At 39.1% G+C, this 23,925-nt stretch overlaps 1 protein-coding gene across 4 annotated transcripts in view; it reads right to left on the bottom strand.

Moving 5' to 3' along the window:
- Positions 1-23,925, bottom strand: part of LOC117400281 (myomesin-1-like) — a 51,385-nt gene that overhangs the window by 6,988 nt on the left and 20,472 nt on the right. For 3 of the 4 annotated variants that reach the window (XM_059022524.1, XM_059022525.1, XM_059022526.1), the window contains 20 exons: positions 22,298-22,439; positions 20,604-20,803; positions 19,928-19,984; positions 19,351-19,475; positions 13,614-13,797; positions 12,664-12,838; positions 12,255-12,376; positions 10,664-10,996; positions 6,300-6,496; positions 5,896-6,022; positions 5,001-5,185; positions 4,616-4,730; positions 3,699-3,855; positions 3,441-3,547; positions 2,924-2,968; positions 2,302-2,438; positions 1,876-2,020; positions 1,503-1,562; positions 880-947; positions 143-256 (listed from right to left, as the gene is read on the bottom strand). In XM_059022524.1, coding sequence (XP_058878507.1) covers positions 143-256; positions 880-947; positions 1,503-1,562; positions 1,876-2,020; positions 2,302-2,438; positions 2,924-2,968; positions 3,441-3,547; positions 3,699-3,855; positions 4,616-4,730; positions 5,001-5,185; positions 5,896-6,022; positions 6,300-6,496; positions 10,664-10,996; positions 12,255-12,376; positions 12,664-12,838; positions 13,614-13,797; positions 19,351-19,475; positions 19,928-19,984; positions 20,604-20,803; positions 22,298-22,439 — 2,795 coding nt within the window. The remainder of the gene's footprint in view (positions 1-142; positions 257-879; positions 948-1,502; positions 1,563-1,875; positions 2,021-2,301; positions 2,439-2,923; positions 2,969-3,440; positions 3,548-3,698; positions 3,856-4,615; positions 4,731-5,000; positions 5,186-5,895; positions 6,023-6,299; positions 6,497-10,663; positions 10,997-12,254; positions 12,377-12,663; positions 12,839-13,613; positions 13,798-19,350; positions 19,476-19,927; positions 19,985-20,603; positions 20,804-22,297; positions 22,440-23,925) is intronic. The other variant, XM_033999995.3, reaches the window with a different exon arrangement.

Raw genomic sequence — 23,925 nt, 5'->3', positions numbered from 1 at the left:
GTTAGCTAAATAATGTTAATACTGAGTTTCATCACAATTGTAGAAGAATTTTTCTAGGCAGTGTGGCATACCTACATACGTAAATATGTACATACAATATGTAAGACCATCTCCACTAGGTCCCCTATATCAGCTGGTTTACCTGTGAAATCAGCAGAGTGCACACTCCCTCCTTGAAGTCGTGCTTGTCATCAAACATTATCTCTCTCTCATCCTTGTACCAGATAATTGTGGTCTCCTTCAGAATATTAGCCACCTGAGGGAAGAAGAGAATCTTAATCACGAGGGTTCCAGAGTGTCAACCCTATGAGTCATTTGCCCTGTTGTTCCAAGAGGAATCTGAACTGGCAATGTAGTGACATTCCTTAGTCTTGGGACTCTGAGCCACCTGATACCATTCCAGTCTACTGAGAGCCTGTTAATGTTAAACAGGCTCTGGCAAATCTACTAATCGAGATTTTAACTGCCATTTTGAAGGGAAGAAATTGTGCTAATCCATAAATATACTGTCTAATATAGTGTACAAATAAAGGCAGTGGACCAGTTGATTACACAACAAAACAGAATAATCTTACTGTAGGTTTATTTTTAAAACCATCATTTAATGCAGCCTCTATGGTTTGTATTAGGCTGCTATTTAGAAGCACAACCAGAGTGGACCTTTGCCCTACGCAATGTTGTTTATAGGTGACAGAATACAATATTTCTTAGTATATGAAAGCCAAATATATAACATTACGAACATTTAAAAAAAAACAAAACAAATTAGCATTCTCTTAAAATTCTGTTTAGCAATTATAATATTCAGTGACAAACATTCAATTAAAGTGAGAACACCACCACCTTAAACTGTCTATAATAAATGATTTATTTTCTTGCCTTGCATTTCAGCAAAACATCGCATTTTGGAGTAACTTCCCAGCCAAGATACTCCACAAAGTGAGGACCTGTATAACAATTGAATTAAACAAAATATTAATAATTGAATGAAACACTTATTTTCCTATTTTTCAATATTTTATAACAATATATAATGACATGTCTGCTAAATAAACAAATAATAATAATACATAATACTATGGAAGGGGCCATTTGCCTCCAATTTGCCCATAGGGAGAAACATAGCAATGGTGCTAAGAGACACCATGTTAAATGCCTTATAGCCCCTCACACACCTCAATCCTCAAGAAGAGACTACAAATATTGTTGAAATGTGTGGTATTTTTGATATAATGAGTAATGCCTAATGGTGGAACACAACCCATATATCATAACAAAGGCAAAATAAATGTACTTGTTGATAGTGTCACACAGATATGATTATCTGCAGTGCGTTAACACATATAAAATTACAAAAATGCAAGACAAATTTAATTAAAGTACAAGAAACTGGTGACCTCGTATGTTCACTCTAAAACAATGATTCATGTATGCAATGCTGCTAACAACTCAGATTGCTGGAATTTGCCAAGCTGTCTGCATAGCACATTGTTCGTGGTTACCTTGTTTTCTGAACCATTCCTGCCTCTGGAATTCTGATTCCTTCTGTAGCTTCTTGAACACTGCAAATAGAAGAAAATGAGTTTCTCCTGACAACTGCATTGAATCATATTACTGTATGTAAGCTGAGAAGCGCATAATAACATCTCCACTACAATTAATATTGACACAGGAACATTTTTTGGCAAATATGCTTAGAATATGCAACAACAAAAGTTTTCTTCTTTTTAACGAAATTGCTTTGACATAAATACATTACAACTGTACTTCTCTGTGTGTGACCACTAACTGTACCTTTATAAAAGCATCTATTAAAACAACTGTTGTTAGTATGATTGTCTTGAAGGTGCCAGATCTTTTATTCCAATGCCTTACCATCCCCAATCAGAACCAAGCTGGACTGATTGGCTGCTTTCCCATCCTTTAGCTGGAAGGTGAAAGTGCCTTCATCTTCATCTTCCAATTTTTCCATTATCATTTCAATAATACCAGTGTTTTTGTCAACACTCATTTTATACTTCTGTAAAACAAAATCAACACCACTTTTTACTACTCACAACAACCAGTCTTGCTATATATGGCATATAGAGGATACACCATAAATGTTCTGCTGATAAGGATGGCTGAATAACTCAGAAGGGTTGTTTACAGTTATCCTGATGAGTGAAATAACCACAAGTTTAAGATTATGCCAAGATTATATTACAGTGCAAATTTAATACCTTTGAACTAATGCTAAAGCTGTGAAACAGTCTGTAGAACTATAAAATAAGTTGGGTAAATAATTTAAAAAACACCTACCTCTCCATGGATCACATCTGTATCATTGAAGACAAAGTTACTTTTAGCATTGGCAGAGAGCTTTTCTGCTTGCAGCCAAAAGCGAACGCGTCCCTTCTCCAGAAGTTCAACAGCCAGATCTGATTTGAGAGGGACAGCTAGAAAAAAAAGGAAAGTAAATGGCTTAGTGATATTTACCAGTTTTGGTTAGGTATATATTTTTTGGTTGTTTGCACAAGTCAAAACACTGCTTACACAATAGGGGCACGGTATTGTGGGGAGACATATTCGAAATAAATTCCCTTTTTGTTTGCCAGATTGCCGTGTGTTGCTAGTCCACTTGCGTACAGTAGTTGAACACCAAAGAACATATTGGTGTAAAATATCTCACTCAGACATACGAACAATATGTATGGATAAACCTGTGCCAGATCTCGTTGGCTGACTACCATGACAAAATGCCACTTTCATTTTAGCAACTGTTTTAAAAGTTCAAACGTATTCCAATATATCTACAATATTGTGAAAGCAAATGTCTATTGCAACACTTTTTGTATCCCAAATACAGTAGTTTTGGCCATAAAATAAAAAAAAAAACTAAAAAAAAACCTCTTCTTTTGTTTTTTTGTTTTTTTTTACTTACTGGGGAATTTATGATCGTGGCTCATTTCTAGCAGACGTTTCAGCTCTGTGTGAAGAGACAAGACACCAGTTAGTCATTATGTTCAACTTTGATTTGTTTACTAACTTATATTCTTGTGAAACTACATTAAATATATGCAAGGTTCAAAATAAACATTGCTTTGAAACTCATGACTATCAAAACATAGAATGAGCTCCATCTTAGATGCTGGTGGTGCTCCTGTTTCCCTGGTGGTGATGGTCTCTCATAATGAGCCAAAGTATGCCACACACAAGCAAGAGAAGTGAGTTTGGAAGTTGTCCTCCCCTTTCATTGGCTTTCTAATGCTTCTAGTCAGTTCTAGATTCATCGTCTGAATGAAAATAAATAGTATTTATAACATGTTAACATGTTATACATATTTATATGTTATTCAGCTATAAGAGACAGTTTGGCAAGTCCTAATAAACATGAAAATCCTTTCAAAACTAAAATGACCCATAAAATATAACCAGTTTTGTTACCGCAAATCACTTACCGTCTTCATCTAAGGTATAGCTAGCAGATACCCCATCTGTTTCTGTGACAACACATGAGTAAATGCCCACATCTTCAATTGCTGGGTCTTTGAAGACAGCTCTTGACCTAAGGAAACAAGGGTGAAGATACAAATACAGTCCTTTACTTTCATTTTCTTAAATCGTATTTGCATTGCTTACTTACTTATATCTACAGTTCAAAGACAAGAGCAACAGTTCCTTGTTGACTACAAATGAACTGAAGAGGTATGATTTACCTGCCACCTTTGGTCTCCATAGCAAGACGGGACGAATCTGAGACTTCTTCATAATTCTTGGACCAGACAAATTTAGAATCTGCAGTCATCTCAGAGCACTCATAGATCAATGAAATCACACCATCATCATCAACATCCACAACCACCTCCTTGGTTCCTGAAGAAAAACGTAAGGGTTTTTAACATCCTGAGGTTCATTTCACTATAATACTATAGATCTAGAGCTACACTTTACATCCCTGTATGGGGGCTTAGCATTGTTCTACATACTCAGTTTCTCTGAGTCGCTCTCGACATTGCGGTGTCCCGCTAGCCCCTGTTCGACTATCTACCCAAGTTGCTCATATTTATATCTCCTGTAACTTGACCACTTCATCACCTTCTCTCTGCAGCCTAAACAGGCAATGTAATTAACAAGATGAATCAATCCAGGGCTGGACATTTATGACTCTTATGACGTATTGAAGCTCTGAAATCTGAATTCGGTAAACTAGTGAGATTATGTAACTGTGGTACAGGTGAGGCTATTATTGATTACAGTGAGTATATTAAATTATACCATCTTAAAAAAGCCTAACATTATTTCAGGTAGTATTAATCACATTGTAATTACACATGTAGGCAGGCTTACAGTGCATTTACAATGTAATGGCATTTTTAAATAGTGTATTGTATACCACCTAAATTAAGAGAAAGCTAAAAAAAATAGAGAGGGTACACGGGGAGATAGTAGGTTTGTATGTAATAGCACAAATAAAAACAAAACACAAGAAGCAAAATAAGGAATGAGCTTCACAAGTGTAGAAGGTCCAAAGAGCATTCTTTATATTCAGCATTTTCTCCCTGTATATGCAGAATACTGTATACCTTGTATATAACGAGTTTCAAGAGCAGTTAACCTGGACTAAGTTACACACCTGGGCGAGTCTCAGCAAGGACAGGCTCTGTCTCATCTGAGGGTTTTCCAACACCTGCTTTGTTCTGTGCTCGCACACGGAAGACATAGGTATTGCCTTCCTTCAGGTGTTTAATCTGTTCACAAAAAAAGGATTTAGAAGGTAACACTTTTAATGGTATTAACAGTCATGTAATTGCACATGTAATTACTGTGTAACTGTGACAAAATAGAGACAAAGAAAAGGACAGCAGGATTACAGACAAAGGGGAATGTTGTGCTTGGGCATCCAAGAGTTGATTGAAATAAAAGTTTCAATAAAAAAATGCAACTTTTATTTTATGTTCCATTTCAAGCAATGCTGTTGAATATGAATTCCCATACAATAAATGTTTTGTTTCCCTCACCTTCATGTATTTCTTTTGTGTTGCCTTCTCATTGACAGACCTCCATTGACTTTCATCCGCCTCTGCCTCTTTGATGTCTAGGTAGAACCCATTGACCTCGCTGCGGCCGGAATATACAGGGGGATTCCAGAGCAGCACCAGAGAGTCTTTCCTCACTTCAGTGCACCTGAGGTCATAAGGAGGTCCTGTGCAAAGACAGCAATGGTTAAGCCTTTATTTAAAATAGCCACTGGAACACTTGGCCACACCTCTGTATATGTTAATTGTTTTTGTGAAGGTTATTCATAAATTTGGAATTCATTATGGATTTGTGCCATTACTATTTTCGTTCGGTTTTTAAGCTGGATAGAAATGTCCCTTTTTTCGAGACAACTCTGTTCAATTAAACTCTTGGAAAAGTATGAAACAAGTTCACTTTAGTTTTAGTTTTTTCTTCCGTAACTTCATTAACTATGATTATGTTTCATTGATAATGTAAAATTTGATTGATTTAATGAAATCATAATTCATTTGCAAAACAGTTTTTTTTTTTTGCAACGAGTCATTACGATTTTAAATAAAAGTAACTTAACCAAATTCGCTTTTTGTGTTCGGTTCGTTAAGAAGTTGCTTTTTTTTTTTTTTTACATTATCAATGAAAGAGAATCATAGCCTCATTCAAGTTACAGGAGAAAAAACTAAAGTGAACTTGTTTCACAATCAAAGCTTTTCCAAGAGTGTAATTAAGAAATGTAGTCGGCTCAATATAACTTTAAAGGGGCATCACATGACCAAAAATAAAAACCGAAAATGAAGAGCCCTACATATACATTATGTTACTGTAACAACTCATAACTTAATTCACTCCTCGTGTAACAGGATAAAACAGCTACAATGTTGTATGCTTGACTCTCACCTGGCACTGCAATGGTCCATTCCTCACACTTGAAGGATGTGCTTGGAAGGGATGGTATTCCAACTCCAGCTATGTTAGCAGCACGCACCTGGAACTGGTAGGTCATATTCTCCTTCAGGTCATTTACCTGCAGAAAAAAAACACAACTTTCACAACCATTTCATCCCCAGGCTACAGATGTTACAGCTGCAGCAGTAATATATCAATTCATCCATTCATTTTGCTGTACCCTTTCACAGGCTGAAGACCATAATAATGCCTTCTATACACATCCTTTTAATAAAACGACAACATAGACAGAAAGAGCAAATATGTTAGGTTATTAGGAAAGTAAGCCCCCACCCACGATGTTTCAAATGACTTAAACTTGTTTTTAGAACGCAGGAAGGAAATAGACAACCTACCCTGTATGCCCTTTCGCTGACTGGCTTTATGTGGGCCTCGTGCCACTTCCCCACCACGCCGTCGATCACTTCACGGTAGTCCACAAAGTACCCAGTAATCTCAGCCCCGCCAATGAATTTGGGCTGTTTCCATCCAAGCACCATGGAGTTGCGAACGGTTTCAAGAACACTGATTCCATAGGGTGGGGCAGGGGAAGCTGTTTCAATTGGCAGATAGTGTTACTAAGTGAATGATCCCAGAGCACTTCTCACATTTTAGAGGTCTGGGTGTAAAGCACAGGGTTTTTTGAAATATACAAACATTATACAGCACATAAATTACAATAACTAAACATTATACATAAAAAAACAACAGCATTTCTGTTAAGTGTTTAAAATCTCATATCGACTCTGTGGATGTGCTTAATAACCAGTGCGAGGAAGTGCCCAGCATAGGCTGTGCATGTGTCACAGTGAGTTAATACTGCAGTACACTTTAATAACCTGCCCTGGAACCAGAGCAAGGCTCTAGTATTTAATATAGAGGTGCAATGTTTTTTTGTTTTTTTTTTAAATTGGAAATTCACAGACTTTTTAACCAGTGACCCCTTTAAAGAAACTGCTGCAAATTTAAATTGTAAAATTCAAATCTTTGTTTAATGAATCGATAAGCCAAAAACAAAATGGTGGCAGATACGTCACTGTATATTATAAAAAATGTCTAACATGAAGAAAAAAGATGTATATAATAAGTTTTAAAGGACTGAGCAGCATGCGGATGCTGCCTGCCATTGCACCCTCTATTTATCATGCTGTCCAATATCAACACTTACCTTTCACAAAGAAACTTTCCTATGTCTCAACAACTTACACTTACTTTATTGCCTGGAAGCAATACTCAGTTTACTGCTTTCCCACCTGGAATCCTGTTTTAATATTTACCACATGCAGACCAGCGACCAAAGAGCACCACACCTACAACCTGCAATGCAGCCTCTTCTACATGCTGAAACACATGGTCTTTCCAACTGAGTGTTTTCCATGCACCATATACAGAACTTACATTGCAGCTGCTTATTGAAATTCAGTTAAAGAGCTGTCATCTTTAGATGTTTAATATTAACAGTGAACAAACTTGCATGCACAGTTCTATTGTTAGAGATTACATTCATTACTAAAAGTATCACATTGAGTATTTGTTATGGTCTCAATACACAGACAACAATTACTATAGTTTGGGGATTGTGGCAATGCTGTATTTTCTTTTGTCATTAAAGCCTCTGATAACACTGCTGGCTGATGAGAAATAGCATTACAATAACCAGAACAAATTAATGTCGGAATTAAAGTGATAAGCGGGTGGTAGGAACTTGAAATGTCCATCTACTGACATTTCCAACCAGCTTAAAAACTGTCTGGTAGTCTCAGCTGTGGGTAGGCATTTTATGATGCTCAGGATAAGCTTTTTTTTTTTTTCTTAATTTAGTTGTTGCCAATTATTTTTATTATTTTCTCCCAATTTGGAATGGCCAATTATTTTTAGGCTCAGCTCACCGCTACCACCGCTGCGCTGACTCGGGAGGGCAAAGACGAACACACGCTGTCCTCCGAAGCGTGTACCGTTGGCCGACTGCTTTTTTTCACACTTCGGACTCACCATGCAGCCACCCAAGAGCTACAACGTCAGAGGACAATGCAGCTCTCAGGCAGCTTACAGGCAAGCCGCAGGCACCCGGCCAGACTACGGGGGTCGCTGGTGCGCGGTGAGCCGAGGACACCCTGGCCGACCTAACCCTCCCTCCCTCTGGGCGGCCAATTGAGCGCCGCCCCCTGGAAGCTCCAGTCCTCGGTCGGCAAAGGAATAGCCTGGACTCGAACTCGCAACGTCCAGACTATAGGGCACATCCTGCACTCCACACGGAGCGCCTTTACTGGATGCGCCACTCAGGAGCCCTATGCTCAGGATAAGTCAGAGAAATTCATGAGACCTTGTCATAATTTGGGTTTACAAAGGCCATGGAGCGTGAGTGAGTGGAGGTGAATGAGGTGGAGGGTAGTTGAACGTGTTTATGGTTTAGGCGCACTGGGGGAGCTATGCTCTATTGCTGCCCATATGTTATATGCGGCTTTGAGATCAGCCTTCCTGCTGCAGCACCTAGCACTGTCCTACCACACAATAAAGAGCAACCTGGGACCGCTATGAAAGAAGTCAGTTTTCTTAACTAATGCATTCTTCCTGTTTAAATTCACTTTGTGCTTAATTTTCCTGGTGACTTTTTAAAATCCAGAAGTTAAAATCCCCCTTATTGCCTCTATAGAGATCTCACATGTCTTCTCTCATTTAGTACCGCTGAGAGTAACCATTGACCTGTACCCCGAAAGTGGACATAAGAAATACCAGATTTGTGTTCTGTCAGCGTTTCTCAAATGCGGCCACTGTGGCCACAGGATTTTGTGCAGCCACAGCAGCCCCCCAGCAACTCTCCTAATTAACCTTTATCTTAAAATCGGTGCCGCTGTCCAGCTTTCATTCAGGACAGTTCATGCTGCTTTCATTCTAATTTCTCATTCTGTTTCTGTGTCTATTTTCTGTTATGGGAATGGTAATAAACAAAAATAGTACAACGCCCCCTTTTCCACATTCATTTTTTGCGGAGTTCACTTAAATTTGGCAATTTTCCCTTGTGTTACAGCTAAAAAAAGTCATAAGTAAACCTCAGTAATGCTATTACTTTATGAAAATGGGTCTTTTGCCACTTTATTGTGAAGAAGCTACAATGGCAGGGATTTAAAAAAAAAAAAGTCTACTTTTGTAGTGTTTCTGCTTGAAATGCACACGAGAAATGTATAGCATTAACTACTGTGTGACATCCTCTACTTTATATAGTTAATTCAGTGGGGCAAAGTAAGGCCTTCACAACCAATTATTCTGGAATATTACAGTTTTACATATAATTTTATGATACAGCAGCATTACAAATTGTTATAATTTTGTTAGGTTTAATTGTGCAACATGTGTTTGGAACAGGAAAGTGAAAGTAGTTTTTGTATTTATTATTAACTTCAGTACATTAATGTACTTTAGCTTAGGTACTGTGTTAATTTATATAAATACATATGATCTATTAATCTATTAAGTTTGACCTGTTGTCAGACCAATAAAAAAAAAACAATCTAGCAAAATACCAGATTTTTGTCTCCATTATTATTAGAAGGGCCTGGGAATTAAGATTCAGTACGGAGTTGAGAGGGACTGCTCTATTTTTTTAAATGAGAAACCCTGGCTTTATTATAGACATAAGTGAAAAATGTAGAAGCGCATATGTCTAAATTTTCTTTACTTTTTGTATGATTTAGAAACAATTAGCAGTGCAGCCACACATTCGAGGCCACCAACAAAAGGTGTTTGTAAACCACTGTTCTATGTGGCATTCGTTACTAATATACTGCTTATGTCCACTAGGAGAAGAGTGTATCGGGGGACCGGTTAATGGTATATTGTGAGGAGATATGAGAGCTCTATTGAGGCAATGAGTGCTTTTAACTGAGTTTAAAAAATCAGCATGTGATTACATAAACAGAAGAGTAAACCTAAGCAAGAAGAAAACTAAATGAATTAAGAGAACTGTAATATTTCATACGCATACCAAGTTGCTCTTTAATGACCATAATAACATAGGACAGGACTAATACTATATTCCCATGGGCACAGTTTTACGCAGAGATACAGAAAATCCCATCTCTTTCAATGGACCCTTTCTATACCGAACATTGTGAACTCAATGTCATAGATTTGTTATAAACTGAAGTGAATGATGCTGCTGACTTGCCTGTTTGTCTCTGTGCACGAGAACCTGGATCTCTATGGACTTTTCCTAGTTAATTCAAATAAAACTACATTGAATAATCACATAAGGTTAAGAGGCACACATTTTAATGCCTCAACGATACAAATATATCTAACCAAAAATAACCTAATGATCTAAAAGGATGAAAACTAATTGTAAAGTAATTCCATATATAAAGAAAGGGTCATGTTCAGCAACAGGAGCTGAATACTTTACATTAGCATCCCAAACACTTTCCTATACTGAGATGTAAACAGCAACTCGGTACTGCAAGGTCTAATAATATGGAACTACCACTGGAAATAACAGGACTAAATGTATTGCTGGACTTCCTCTACACACTCTGCTTTGTAAAATGCATGGATGTGCTACTCTTTGACCGGGCAGGCAGTTATGTAAGTGGGATATTGGTCTGTGAAAGTGTGTCCATAGAAACGTAGCATAAAACTCAAGAAATTATGGATTAGAATGATAATTTAGAAATAAATAATAAATTCGAACATACATGAAAAGTATTTTTTTTTTTTTTTATCTCACCTGAATCTTTCCACTGCTTCATTTTTTCCTTCTTGGACGAACCTTCTAGCTCAGACTTACTTGTCTGCTCAACATCTACTTTCTTTGAGGCAATGGGTGCAGCTGGCAGACTGCCCTTGATTGCCTCGTTGTCCTTACTTACTTTGGGACTTGGAGCTAAAGACTCAGAGCTAATGGGCGGCATGTCCCTGTTAACCTGAGCATCACGCTTTAGCAAAGTGTCGGGAGCAGGCTGAGAGGCCTCATGCTTGCCTTCCCAGCGTGACGAGCGCTCAGTTAGTTCACCAGTTTTACCACTTGTTTCAGGACACACACCATGAGGAACACCTCCCCCTAGAGTTAGCAGAGAACAGGAGAGTACTTTATTCAGGCACATACAGTACGCAAGCAAAACAATCAAAAGAAGAAATATTAAATGCATTAGCAAATTAGACACAATGGTCTAATAAGAAACACACACACTCACATATACTGGGCTTTGAACCAAACCTTTTTTGAAAATAAGCACATCATGGAAATGAAACCATTGGAATTTAGGCCCAAAAGATAGTGATTCTCTGTCTATACACTAGCTATGCAGAGCTTCAGCAGCATCTGTGGGACTGGGTTACAAACACTGTTTTTCATGGGGTGCATGTGAATTAAATTACAATGGCACATTTCCCAAGGGGTATTTTCAAAAGGAATCATGCTGCTTGTTACCAAACAACAACAAAAATGAGCAGTTGGTTAGCTGGTGTTTCATTTACTGTGCACTGTTGAAAGCTTATGGATACAGACCAGTGTTAGTAATCCCAGGTATGGAAGGAAGTTAAGCGAGATTAATGGAAACAGATACAACACACGGTGGGGTTGAAGGAAGTGATACCTTACACACCAGGGACTGGCTGTCAATGTCCAGAGGGAACGTGATTGTGCAGTTGGTAGGCTGGTTTGGAACCTTCCATGTTGGATAGTAATGGGCCAAACCACAGGAAGTCTACTACTGTTATATGAAATGGGGGGTGGACAGAATGACTGTATTCTGTTACTACAGTGAGGTATAATGTGGACAGTTAGAGATTGCTGGTGGGAAAATAAATGCTTATGGTACAGTGCAATAACAACTTCAGTAGTTCGGGACAAACACCAATCTCAAAATGTTTTAGTACAAATATTTATTGTAGAGAATGCGGAGTATGCGATTTAACAGAAAAGTATGCTGTATATACACATTAATTTGGCATCAAACCTAACTTGGTTTGAGGGTTCGCTGCCTGGCCAACTGGACAAGGCTAAGACCCCCATTTGATAAAACATAAAAACTGTTATTAAGAAAGGTGGAGATGGGGAGGTGGTGGGTTACGATGAAATCAAAACGCAACGCAATAAGTGAAGAGGGTATTTAAAGTGCTAACAATTTAAATTAGCTAATGTGTAAATTGAATGATTCAATTTGGTGATGCGGAGATTGGTGTCTGACCCTCCTCCCGAACTTTAATTATAAATTTCATTTAGTGGGAACAATAAAACAATATATTTCATACAGAAGTTCAAAACATTAAAAAATGACCTTATGATTTATAAACAGTTTATATGGCTGCTTGCTTACCAATTGCTGCCTTGACCTCAATAGCCTCAGATTCCTGTGAAAATTCACTGAGCCCAGCTGCGTTCACAGCACTGACTCTGAAGACGTACGTCTGACCAGTTGAAAGTCCATGGCAGAAAAACCTGTACACAAAAGCAAAATAAAATAAAACATTACCTCATACCTACAGTATGTTTCAACCAGCAAGTGCTGTGTAGAGGAGTTGCTACTGTTATAATACATCATTGCCACTAGAGGGCATTAAATAGCATACCCGCAATTCAACACATGTATGTGATGTTACGAATGCTTCCTGGAAGCAAACAGTCAATTGAAAAAAAACTCTTAGTTCTATTTGTCTGTTATAACTATGTATACCTTATTTCAACAACATTTACAAAATCAAATACACAGATATAGTCTGCAGTACCTGGTGCCCTTTACTGGCTTGTTGTTGCAGGGCTCCCAGACTCCCGAGCCCACAACGGTAGCTTCGATGTAGTACCCAACCAGATCCTTTGCATCCTTGGATTCCGCCCAGGTCAGGACCACACATGTATCAGTGTTCCTAGTTGGCAAAACATGGCCGGGTGGCTTGGGGATATCTGTACAGACATGGTTAAAAACAAACAAAAAAAAACCAATATGAATAAATATGCTTGCTTGTTTGCTTCTTGGGACATAAGTATAGGCCTTTTACTGCAACATGTCATTAACCGTTTAATGAAAAGACAAACATGCCCTTTAATGTTACAAAAGTAGAAATAAACAACTAAGAATACCTGGGAGCCTTGAATTATTGATTTATTTTATTAAATACAAAGTGTGCTAATGATACTTTGGAATAAATGGATTTCCATTTTTTTTTTTCTTAACTAGCTGGCTGGTCAAGCCCAGTGGTACCTATTTCAATACATTAATTACTTAATTAAGCAGCACAATGCCTAGTTCAAACCAGGTCTTTAACTGTTAAATGTATCCAAGGTGTTCAGTTAAGTAATTACAAGGTCTTGACTTGGAATGGTATCTCTTAAACTGCTGTGTCTTAATGTTCAACACTGCATTGTTTGTTTAATTAATAAAGGTTAGGATGAGGCTGGGTTAGTTTTGCTCTTCTTCCTTATTTTAATGATAAGTTTGCTCTATTTTTCTAAGACTGAGGCTGGGACCAAATCAAAACTTTTACAACCCGCTAATCGCACTTAACAAAACTGTATTTAATAGCATTTTCTTTTTATGAGTAGACGAAATAAGATACTTACAAAAAAAAGAAAACGCTATTAAATACAGTTTTGTTAAGTGCGATTAGCGGGTTGTCAAAGTTTTGATTTGGTCCCAGACTGAGTCACTGAAACATTGTTTTGTGCTCAGCACCCTTACCGAGTTTGTCTCCCACGACGGTAGCCTCGGTTGGCTCAGATGGCTCTCCCACTCCGGCAGAGTTACAGCAGCGCACGCGGAAGCAGTAGGACTTGCCCTCCGCCAGGTCAAAGAGAGCAAAGCGGGGAGACTTCACTGGGATCTCTGTGTTCACTCTCTGCCAGCTATCAGTGCCTGCGACACACTGCGAAAAGCAACAAGTAAAGTACACAGAGAGAAACAACTTATTACAGTTATTGCAATGTATATTTTAGTAACCACAGAGCAATTAATGTAGCTATAAACTCCAGGTTTGTGTCTGCGGCTGGAGCAAGGCGACAACGGTCAGGGGTTTGAAGATTCATCAAGGGAGAATGAAATGCTTGAGGGAGAAGGGACAAGGGCCTCGCATTGATCAGTACTTCTTACGAAGTCAGTCAAGTCAGTCAAATGAAATCCAGCGACAGGAAGCAAACCACAGTTCGCAGGATATCAGCACCCCTGTCATAGATGTGAGGAGGACTTGCATGGACACAGTTAGTGATGAACCTAATGATCCTTGTGAACCCGGTCAGACAAACCAGCATAAGAGAGAAAAGAACCTCAACGGGCACAAGCCTGGAGTTAAATGGCCAAGAGCTTGTGAGAAAACTGCATGGGACACAGTAAACACAGATCTCTGCGTTGCATTGGAAAGATTAAGTGGAACAATTGAAAAGAAGCTGGATAAATTTGGGGACATCATCTACGCATATGGAAGTGAGAGGTTTGGAGTTGAAAAAAGGAAGGAAAAAGTACAAACTATTCCTGGAAAGTCTAGACGGCAGCAGGAGATTGAACGCTTAGTTAGAGAAAGGAGACAGCTGAGGAACCAATGGAGAAGAGCAGAACAAAGTCAGAAGGAGGGACTCAATCTCTTACAAAGGGTCATAAAAGATAAGCTTGCAACATTGCGCAGAGCTGAGCGCCTACGGAAACGCTACAAAAAGAAGGAGCGTGCGAGAGCGAACTTTTATAAAGACCCATTCAAATTTGTAAAGAAGTTATTCACCAGTGAGAAGAATGGCACACTAAAAGCATCTAAGGTTGAGCTGGAGAGATATTTGGAGGAAACACATACAGATTCAAAAAGGCAGGAGCCCATGTCAATTCCGTCAGACATCCCAACTATCAATCCACCAGAATACCAAATGGAGGACTGTGCACCTAAGTGGAAAGAAATAGAGCAAGCTGTGAAAAAAGCAAGGGCTTCATCATCTCCAGGGCCTAATGGAGTTCCGTACAGAGTGTACAAGAGTGCTTCAGGAGTTCTACGAATTCTGTGGAAATTGATGAAAGTGGCATGGGAAAAACAGGTTGTACCAAGAGCATGGCGCCGAGCAGGTGGAGTCTTTATACCTAAAGAAAAAGATTCTACAAGCATCAGTCAGTTTCGTCCCATTTCCCTATTAAACGTAGAAGGCAAGATTTTCTTCAGCATTATTGCTCAGAGATTGTCAGCTTACCTATTAAAGAACTGCTTCATTGACACTTCAATACAAAAAGCGGGCATTCCAGGTTTCCCAGGTTGCTTAGAACACATCAATGTGATCTGGCAACAAATTCAATCAGCTAAAAAGGAGAGGAAGGAGCTCCATGTGACATTCCTGGATTTGGCTAATGCATATGGTTCAGTGCCACATGAACTACTTTGGGCAGCATTTGATTTTTTCAGTGTACCGATGACAATAACAAATTTAGTGAAAGCCTATTTTGGAGATTTGCAATTCAGTTTTTCAACTTCAGAATTCAGCACTACATGGCAATGCCTAGAGGTTGGAATAATGGCAGGATGCACCATTTCTCCACTGGCTTTTACCATGGCAATGGAAGTAATCATTAGGGCATCAAAATGGGTAGTAGGAGGAGAGCGCTTGGCTTCTGGAATGCGACTACCACCAATTCGAGCATACATGGATGACATGACAACCATGACTACAACAGTAGCCTGCACTAATCGATTATTGGGCAAATTAACCAATAACATTGAATGGGCACGAATGCAATTCAAGCCCACTAAATCAAGGAGCATCTCTATAATTAAAGGCAAAGTAGTAGATAAAACATTCTTCATTAATGGTGAGGCAATACCAACAGTGTCTGAGAAGCCAGTGAAGAGTCTTGGGAGATGGTACGACAGGGATCTAAAGGACACAGTTCGTGTGGGAGAAGTTAGACAACAAGCAGTGGAAGGGTTGAAGAGCATAGACAGCTGCGCTCTACCAGGTAAACTAAAACTCTGGTGCTTTCAGTTTGGTCTACTGCCGAGGTTGCTGTGGCCACTGACTGTGTACGAGGTTTCTTTGACAACAGTAGAGAAGCTGGAAGCTTTAATCAGTTCATACATCAGGAAATGGTTGGGAGTTCCACGCTGCCTCAGCAGAGTGGGACTTTATGGTAAAGGAATACTGCAGCTACCAGTCTCTGCTCTAACCGAGGAGTTTAAGTGCGCCAAGGTCAGACTGGAAATGACATTAGTAGAGTCACGCGATAAATGCGTAAGGGAGGCAGCACCTGTGTTGAAAACTGGAAGAAAGTGGGCGGCAAAGAAAGCTGTGGAAGATGCAAAGGCTGCCCTTCGAATTGGTGATATCATGGGGCAAGTTCAGCATGGAAGAGGGGGTCTTGGTTTCAGTTCAACTCCTCCTACATGGCACAAGGCGGCCCCAGCTCAAAGAAGGAAGCTGGTAGTCAACGAGGTGCAAAAGCAGGAGGAGAGGATGAGGTGTATAAAGGCCATTTCCCAGGCCAAACAGGGAGAATGGATGAGATGGGAGAGTGTGGAACAACGCAAGATTGGCTGGCAAGACCTATGGTCAATGGAACAGAGCAGGATCAGTTTCCTCATCAGGTCAACATATGATGTTCTCCCATCACCACAGAACCTAAACCTCTGGGTAGAAGAGGATCCCTCATGTCCTTTGTGTTCATCACCTGCAACATTAAGGCACATTTTGACAGGATGTAAGGTGGCTCTTAGCCAAGGACGGTTTACTTGGCGCCATGACCAGGTGCTGCGATGTTTGGCCTTAGCATTGGAAGACAAGCGTAACATGACCAATAAGTTGCCACCTGTTCCATCAAAACATTACACACAAAAGACAACATTCCTCCGCCCAGGAGAGCAACCACCAAGAAAAGGTGTTAAAACCAATCCTCGCCCAGGACAACTGGAAGCTGCTAGAGACTGGAATATGCTAGCAGATGTTGGTCAACGGCTTATTTTTCCACCTGAGATTGCCACCACTAACCTTCGACCAGATATTGTCTTGTGGTCTGGATCAGCACGCCTTGTTCACCTGGTAGAGTTAACAGTGCCATGGGAGGACGCTGTAGATGAGGCGCATGAGAGGAAGAAACTGCGGTATGCTCAACTAGCCACTGAAGCGGAACAGCGAGGATGGAGAGTTCGGGTTTACCCAGTGGAAGTGGGTTGTCGAGGATTTGTGGCACACTCTACAACCCGGTTTCTCAGAGACGTCGGATTCAGTGGCCAAGAGTTGCGTCGCACAGTGAAGAACTTATCTGAAGCAGCAGAGAGGAGCAGCAACTGGCTGTGGTTGAGACGGAAAGATTCTGGCTGGGGACAGGTAAGTAAGCTGGGCTGAGTTGAGTGGGGGACGGAGGGGGGTGATGCTGGGACGCCAGAATCACCGTCGAGCCCTCTTGAGGTGTCGTGGGCTAGTCGACGAAACACTGAGGATGGAAGGTGCCCACTTGAAAACCCCAGAGATGTACCCTACTTAGCTCAATCCAGACGGTTGTCATGCTGATGCGCTGGGGAGGCCGCACTTTGGTTGATCCCCGGAGCCAGCATCGCAGCCGTTGTGTGTGCTGATGCGCCAGGGAGGCAAAATAAGCTGATCCCTGGAGCCAGCATTACACTTCAGCCATTAACACCAGACAGAAGGATATCTACATCATCATATGGAAGGAAACGCAAATGGATGGAGACGCATATGGATCACATTAGTTTACTGTAAAGCTACGTCTTAGTTGGTGCTTATCTTGGCGAGAGCCAAGTTCAAATCAGCATGAAGTTTTAACATCTACTCTCGTGTAATGGAAATCATTAGGAATTAAAGCAGGAATAGAAATAGCAATCCTATTGCATAGCATTATCACCTATTTTGGATTTTACAATGAGCCTAATTAGCCAGTGTATACTGTAGTCTTTGTGGTTTGTAGTGGTTTGTAGTTTGCATTTTATTGAGGATGATGAAGAGGGGTGCGCAGAATGCATCAAAGCATGGTATCTTTGACTTGTTTTTAAAATTTGGCACGTGTTCTGTGAATGCACAACAAACATGGGAGGGCATGCAAATGTCACATGCATGGTTCTGGCCCACGTGTATGTTGCAGAGCATAGCCGAGATGAAAGTGGGGGAAAGACACACTAAAACTTTAATAATATTGAAATATACAGACTTCCTGAAGACTGTGAGAGAGCTGCTAGTGGAACACAGTATTTAATCAATGAGACCATATAAGAATTTTTGCAACTGATGACATGAATAAACAAATATTTTTTGTGCAATGTTTTATTTTTGCTACTAGTATCATATTATTTACAACTGATGCCCTGTGCATTAGAGTAGTCACACTAGGAAGACATGGTTTGCAGTATTTAACAATTAGATAAGATATACTCAATTAAAATGCACTGACTAAAATATATTTCACAGTATAGAATTTGTATATAGTGGTAAGTTAGCTGTAAAACAATGCATAATATAACAAAACAATGTAAGACTTGTATAAAATATTACACGTTATAAAAATATACTTGCATTGCAATAGTTAATAAATATTTAGCAGTGAAACATACTGGCCATTTCTAGAATTAACTCTGTTCAGGAAAAAAAATACAGAATTTAAGCACTTTGCTGAGCGCATTGACCCAGTTTCCTAGGTGGTCAGTCAAAGAAATTTCTTTAGATCACAACCCTTTGTTATACAGTGGTTTGTGGGATACTAGAAGACTAATGGTGTTTCTTTATTTTTTGGGGTGTGTTTAGTTACAAATTGTTCAGACTTTCTCCCAAAATAAATCTGGACCCTAGTCGTCTCCAGTGTTTCGTATTGTTACATTGACTTTTATACTAGACTATAATAATGATGGCAAGGTACAGTTTGAACATGCATACATATAAAAGTAAGGTTGATATAGCTTTAAAGTTTGCAAATTTTAGAAGTTACATAGTGTTATTCATAAACTACGTTAATCATAACGTTCAGAGCATTTACCCATACATTAACATGCACTTTATAAATACTATATATTGAAAAAAAATCAAAAACTATCAACCTAAACAATCACTTTCATGTTATTGGCCCAGCGTGGTTTTTAAACAAAAAAAAAGTAAAGAAATATACATTTCTGTTGTCTTTACAAAACTATATATAAACCACTATCAGATTCATCTTCTTCTCAGCCTTTAAGAATTTAACAGCTTATTACACTGGAGTTTTCTAATAAAACAGAAGCAAACAAGCGCCAATACAAGTAACAGCCAGATGGAAATGATCAATGGAATAAAAGTACTGAGTAAATAATGTATTTTATAAGCCAGTTAGTATTGTGTAATTTGTATTATACTTACAATGTATGTATAAATGTAATTTATTAGAAAGGAGTGGGTAGCTTCTTTGCTTATAATTATTCCTAATTGTATCCGATGTGAGATATTCTGTGTTGTTTCAAGTCACTGCAGCTCACCTTTTCCACGTAGTACATGATGCCCTCATGGCCTCTCTGGCCAGGGGGTTTCCAGCTCAGGACAACATAGCTCTTGGTGGCTTCAGTAACTGCCAGTTGACAGGGTTTCCCAGGCACCACTCCCTCTGTACAGGCACAAACAACAACATGGCTTGTTTTGCTGAATAAAACAGAAATTCAATGAGGAACGGAGGAGATCAATCTCATACAGTACACACTGAAGGAGTACTACAGGGAGATAGTGGAAAATCAGGCCTCTTATGGGCATCTGGAAAACTTATCTGATTGCCTATTTTGAAGCAAAGGCAAAAGAAAAGCGCAGTGGAAACAATCATTTAACATTATACAGCTAGTCATAAACTACTTTGTTACTAGCTTTATACAGCTGGTTTTACAGACCCCCAATTAGCATTCATTTTAGACTACATTACCCAAGGTAACCTTAGAGAGTCCAAGCTTCATGCTAATTAGGTTCTATGCAACCATATGTTTATGTAATGTCTTTAAACTGTTAGATCTTGAGAGAATAATGAAATAAAAATAACTATAAAAATAACAAAAAATGAATTAATGTTACCTGCAGGCTCCTCCTCAGTTACAATAATCTGCCCTGTCCATGGGGCAGATGGATGACCTAAGAAATAAAACAATTAAGGAGGCTTGTGTGACACACAGATGTGTTTAAAGTAGAATATTGTTATAATCTGCATAAAACTAAACAAACATCTTAATCCATTATATAAATGTCTAGGCTATACCTGAAAAGGCAGAAAGCTGAAACCTGACTTTATATGATTGAGAGATTCAAGCTATAGATCATATTTTAAAATAGATAGCAGCAGTGCAATATAACTTGTAAGACAATCCATGTGTTTCAGGTACCAGCAAAAAAGCACCAATACAAGTAACAGCCAGATGGAAATGATCAATGGAATAAAAGTACTGAGTAAATAATGTATTTTATAAGCCAGTTAGTATTGTGTAATTTGTATTATACTTACAATGTATGTATATATGTAATTTATTAGAAAGGTGTGGGTAGCTTCTTTGCTTATAGTTTTTGCTAATTGTATCCGTTGGGCAAAAGACAAAGTATATGATACTTAAAACCAGTATTCTTGTGGAAATATAAATCATAAGACTGGGAGCTGTGAGACAGCCATACCGCCACCTGTGCCACATCTAGAATCACTTATTTTCCTCCTTGTCAGGTGCTGAGTCCCTGTATCAGATGGCAAAGTAAATGTGTTCACCTTTCATTCTTGCCTTGTCAGCAGGGTCCATTGCAGCGATGGGATTGGATACTCTGGATGGTCTGCTTATTCCATTTTTATTTACAGCCCGGACACGGAAGATATAGGAGCGGCCCTCCACCAGGCCGGTGACAGGGAAACGAGCAAACTTGACTGGGGTGTCATTGCACTGGCTCCAGTGAGTGGTGCCCACCTCACACCTGATGAAATCAGAAAGAGTTTAATGATGCTACTCTCTTCCCATACAGAAGCTAAAAGTATTGTAATATAATGAAAATATATTACAGTATATGGACTCTGTATTGCAATAAATTATGGAGAACCAAATATAGCATATGAAAAAACACAGTATGCCAACATATTGTAAAACATAGTATTTTTGCATCAATAGCTCATTGGGCACATACATAATGTTATTTACATTTAAAATAGTAAGCAGATAGGTTTGTCGACTGTTTGAGTAGTATTGTTCTTTGGGATAACAAAATACTGAGCAAGTCATATGATTTCATAAAAACACCAGGTGCTCAGTGTTTGGTATTTGAGTTGAGTTAAAATTGCCAAAATGAGTTGATTAAGAATCTGTATAAATAGCCATTCGAAAAGACATGATTTTAATTAAAGCAAGACCAGTGAAAGATACAACCTTGCCCCGCTTCAGTAATGAAGATTGCTATCAGCATGATTGAAGGCTGCCTGTCTGTGAGAGAAGTTGCCTGGAGAATGAGATGTTCTGAATCAACACTCAGCAGACTAGTCCAGAGAAACCAGGAAACCTGCTCTGTGAGGGACAGGCCGCGTCCTGGGAGGCAGAGGGTCACCACACCAGCCCAGGACCATTATGCTGACTGTTGCATTGTTCAAGTCAGCCAGTGAGGTGGTGGAAGTGTTATGATGTGGGGAAGAATCTCTTTTAACACAAGAACATCTCTGGTGCAGATTGAGGGCAACCTTACTGCTCAGCGATACATTGACAAAGTCCTTGAGGCAACAGTTTCTTGCAAGCCAATCCGGAAGTGTCGGTTTTCCAGCAGAACAATGCAAGACCACACAGTGCTAGGATTACAATTGCATGACTTCAAGAAAACAATGTCGAGGTCTTGCCGTGGCCAGCTTTTTCTCCTGACCTGAGTCCAATAGAACATCTGTGGGACCAAATCACCAGTGCCATCCACAGGAGACAACCATGATCAGCCAACCTTCATCAGCTGGCTGCAGCTGCACAGGAAGAGTGGCAGAACATCCCACAGCAGTCTATCCAGAGGCTGTTCAGGTCTATGCGTCAACGTTGCCAGGATTGTGTTAATGCTCAGGGAGGTCATAACTTTGTAATGTTCTGTGATGTAATGTTTTCTGTAATTTTGTTTGATATCTCTGTTTAAAATATTTGATTAAATCCATTAGACCTGAGTGTTGTGTTTCTTTTGTGCATCAGTACATATTCCTTTTTTAAAAACAAAATGTATGTGTGATTGTGTATATGATTTTCTCTGGTGTTTTCCCCCAGGGGTGATTTATTACCTAGATTGGAGACAAAGGTCATTACTTTTAACTATCACAAAAACATTCCTCTGCTTTCCTATCCCTCAGAAGCAAATTTCAGAGAATGTTTGCAATAGTTAAAAAGATTTGCATACTGTCATTAAAAAAGCCAAGCATTCTGAAAGCACTGAACAAATTAACTCCATATTGACCTGTCCACAAAGTATCCTAGGATGGGGCTGCCTCCATTTACAGCAGGCTGTTTCCAGGTGACAATGACATAGTCCTTGTTGGCATCCAGGCACTCTACATCCAGGGGAGCAGCAGGAGCCCCAGCAACCTCGGCCTCAGCATCTGAAACATGAGCAAAGCCAGCGCTGTATTAATAGAACAGCACGCTGGCCTTGGATGCTGGATCTATAAAATATTCTATACATCCAAAGGATTTTCAGAATTTGGGACTGGGATTATTTTTAAATGTGTATGCTTGTGTGTGTGTGCGTGCGTTTTAAATTCAGCAGAGTGCATGTGGCCATAACGTTCAGAAGAAAGCCCTAAAGTTACTGCTTAGTATTTAGGGGCAGTGGCACAGGGCAGTGAAAATACACTTCTTGATTAACAGGGCTCAATAAATGCACTGTGCTCTGCCAGGTTAGACTGTGCTAGTTAACTCAGCAACATGAATTAGAAGGTTTACTCCAGTATAAAATCTGTGGAAAGTAAATACATACTTCCCAGGGGATGTGTCTGTTCCACTAGTCATGCTATAGTTTAAGGATGAGCACAACAGAAAGCCTTTTGAATTGTTTAACTTTTTACTGGAAAAAGAAAAAAAGGCTGATCCATTTTTAAACAGAAACAACACAAATTAGGGAATGCAAACATTAAATAATGTTTCCATTCCCTAATTCTGATCATGTAAAGTGGTAGATGTTATATTTTGGCGAATGCGAAGGGAAGACAATTTTTACACAATATGCTGCTGATCTGATGATACAGTGATTCTACTAAACAGTTTTCCTGTAGTAATATTTTTCAGTTTTTACTGTCTACCTAACAGGCAATTAACTACGTGTTTTTTAAAAAAAACAGCTGGGTAACATGTAATGTGAAAATAAGCATAAGAAAGAAGAAAGTACCATTAATGTGCAAAATCTAAATGCAAAATATCTTATTTTCTTATTGTTCTTAATGTATTGAGGTCAGCTTTCAAAATTATTTTGTTAAAAAAAATGTCAAATTAAATTAAAACCCAATATTAGTCATTAGAGTTGAAATATACATTTTAGACTAGGACACTTAAAAGACAGATAACTGTGTTTTTTAAGGTTTCAATTCCACCTAAATGATGGTACAAATTCATTCTGCTACAAAATTCCAACTTTTTAAATAAATCCTGTTGTACAAAGTAATCCAGTTCCAATGTTGTTTTTTGTTGTTGCATTTCAAAAGTTTGTTCCATGGTTCTGCTGAATTGTGCAAAGTGACACGGTTCTCAGCATGTTCAGCAAGTCAAGAACCCCACTGGTCTCTAGGTTAGTATTACAAACTTAAGCTGCCTTCAGCAACTGGGACAGAAATAGATTCATGACTCATCCCAATGAAAACTGATAGGAAAGGTGCCTCTTAAAGAAACAGTACCTGTGAAATAAGGATAAAACTGTCCTTAAAACAGCAGGCAGAGATACTGCTCTCTGATTGGTCAATCATATGTTCCACCCATTGAAAATTTCATACGCCTCCCAGAAAATCATCTACTCACTGCAACCAATGGGTATAAATTACATTAGTTCAATGATGTTGAAGCTAAGCAAAGCAGCGGGACTATACATCAGAAGCT

Source organism: Acipenser ruthenus, chromosome 4 (assembly GCF_902713425.1).
Source record: "Acipenser ruthenus chromosome 4, fAciRut3.2 maternal haplotype, whole genome shotgun sequence".
Classification (NCBI taxonomy): Eukaryota; Metazoa; Chordata; class Actinopteri; order Acipenseriformes; family Acipenseridae; genus Acipenser; species Acipenser ruthenus.
This window is presented reverse-complemented; position numbering and strand designations above follow the sequence as displayed.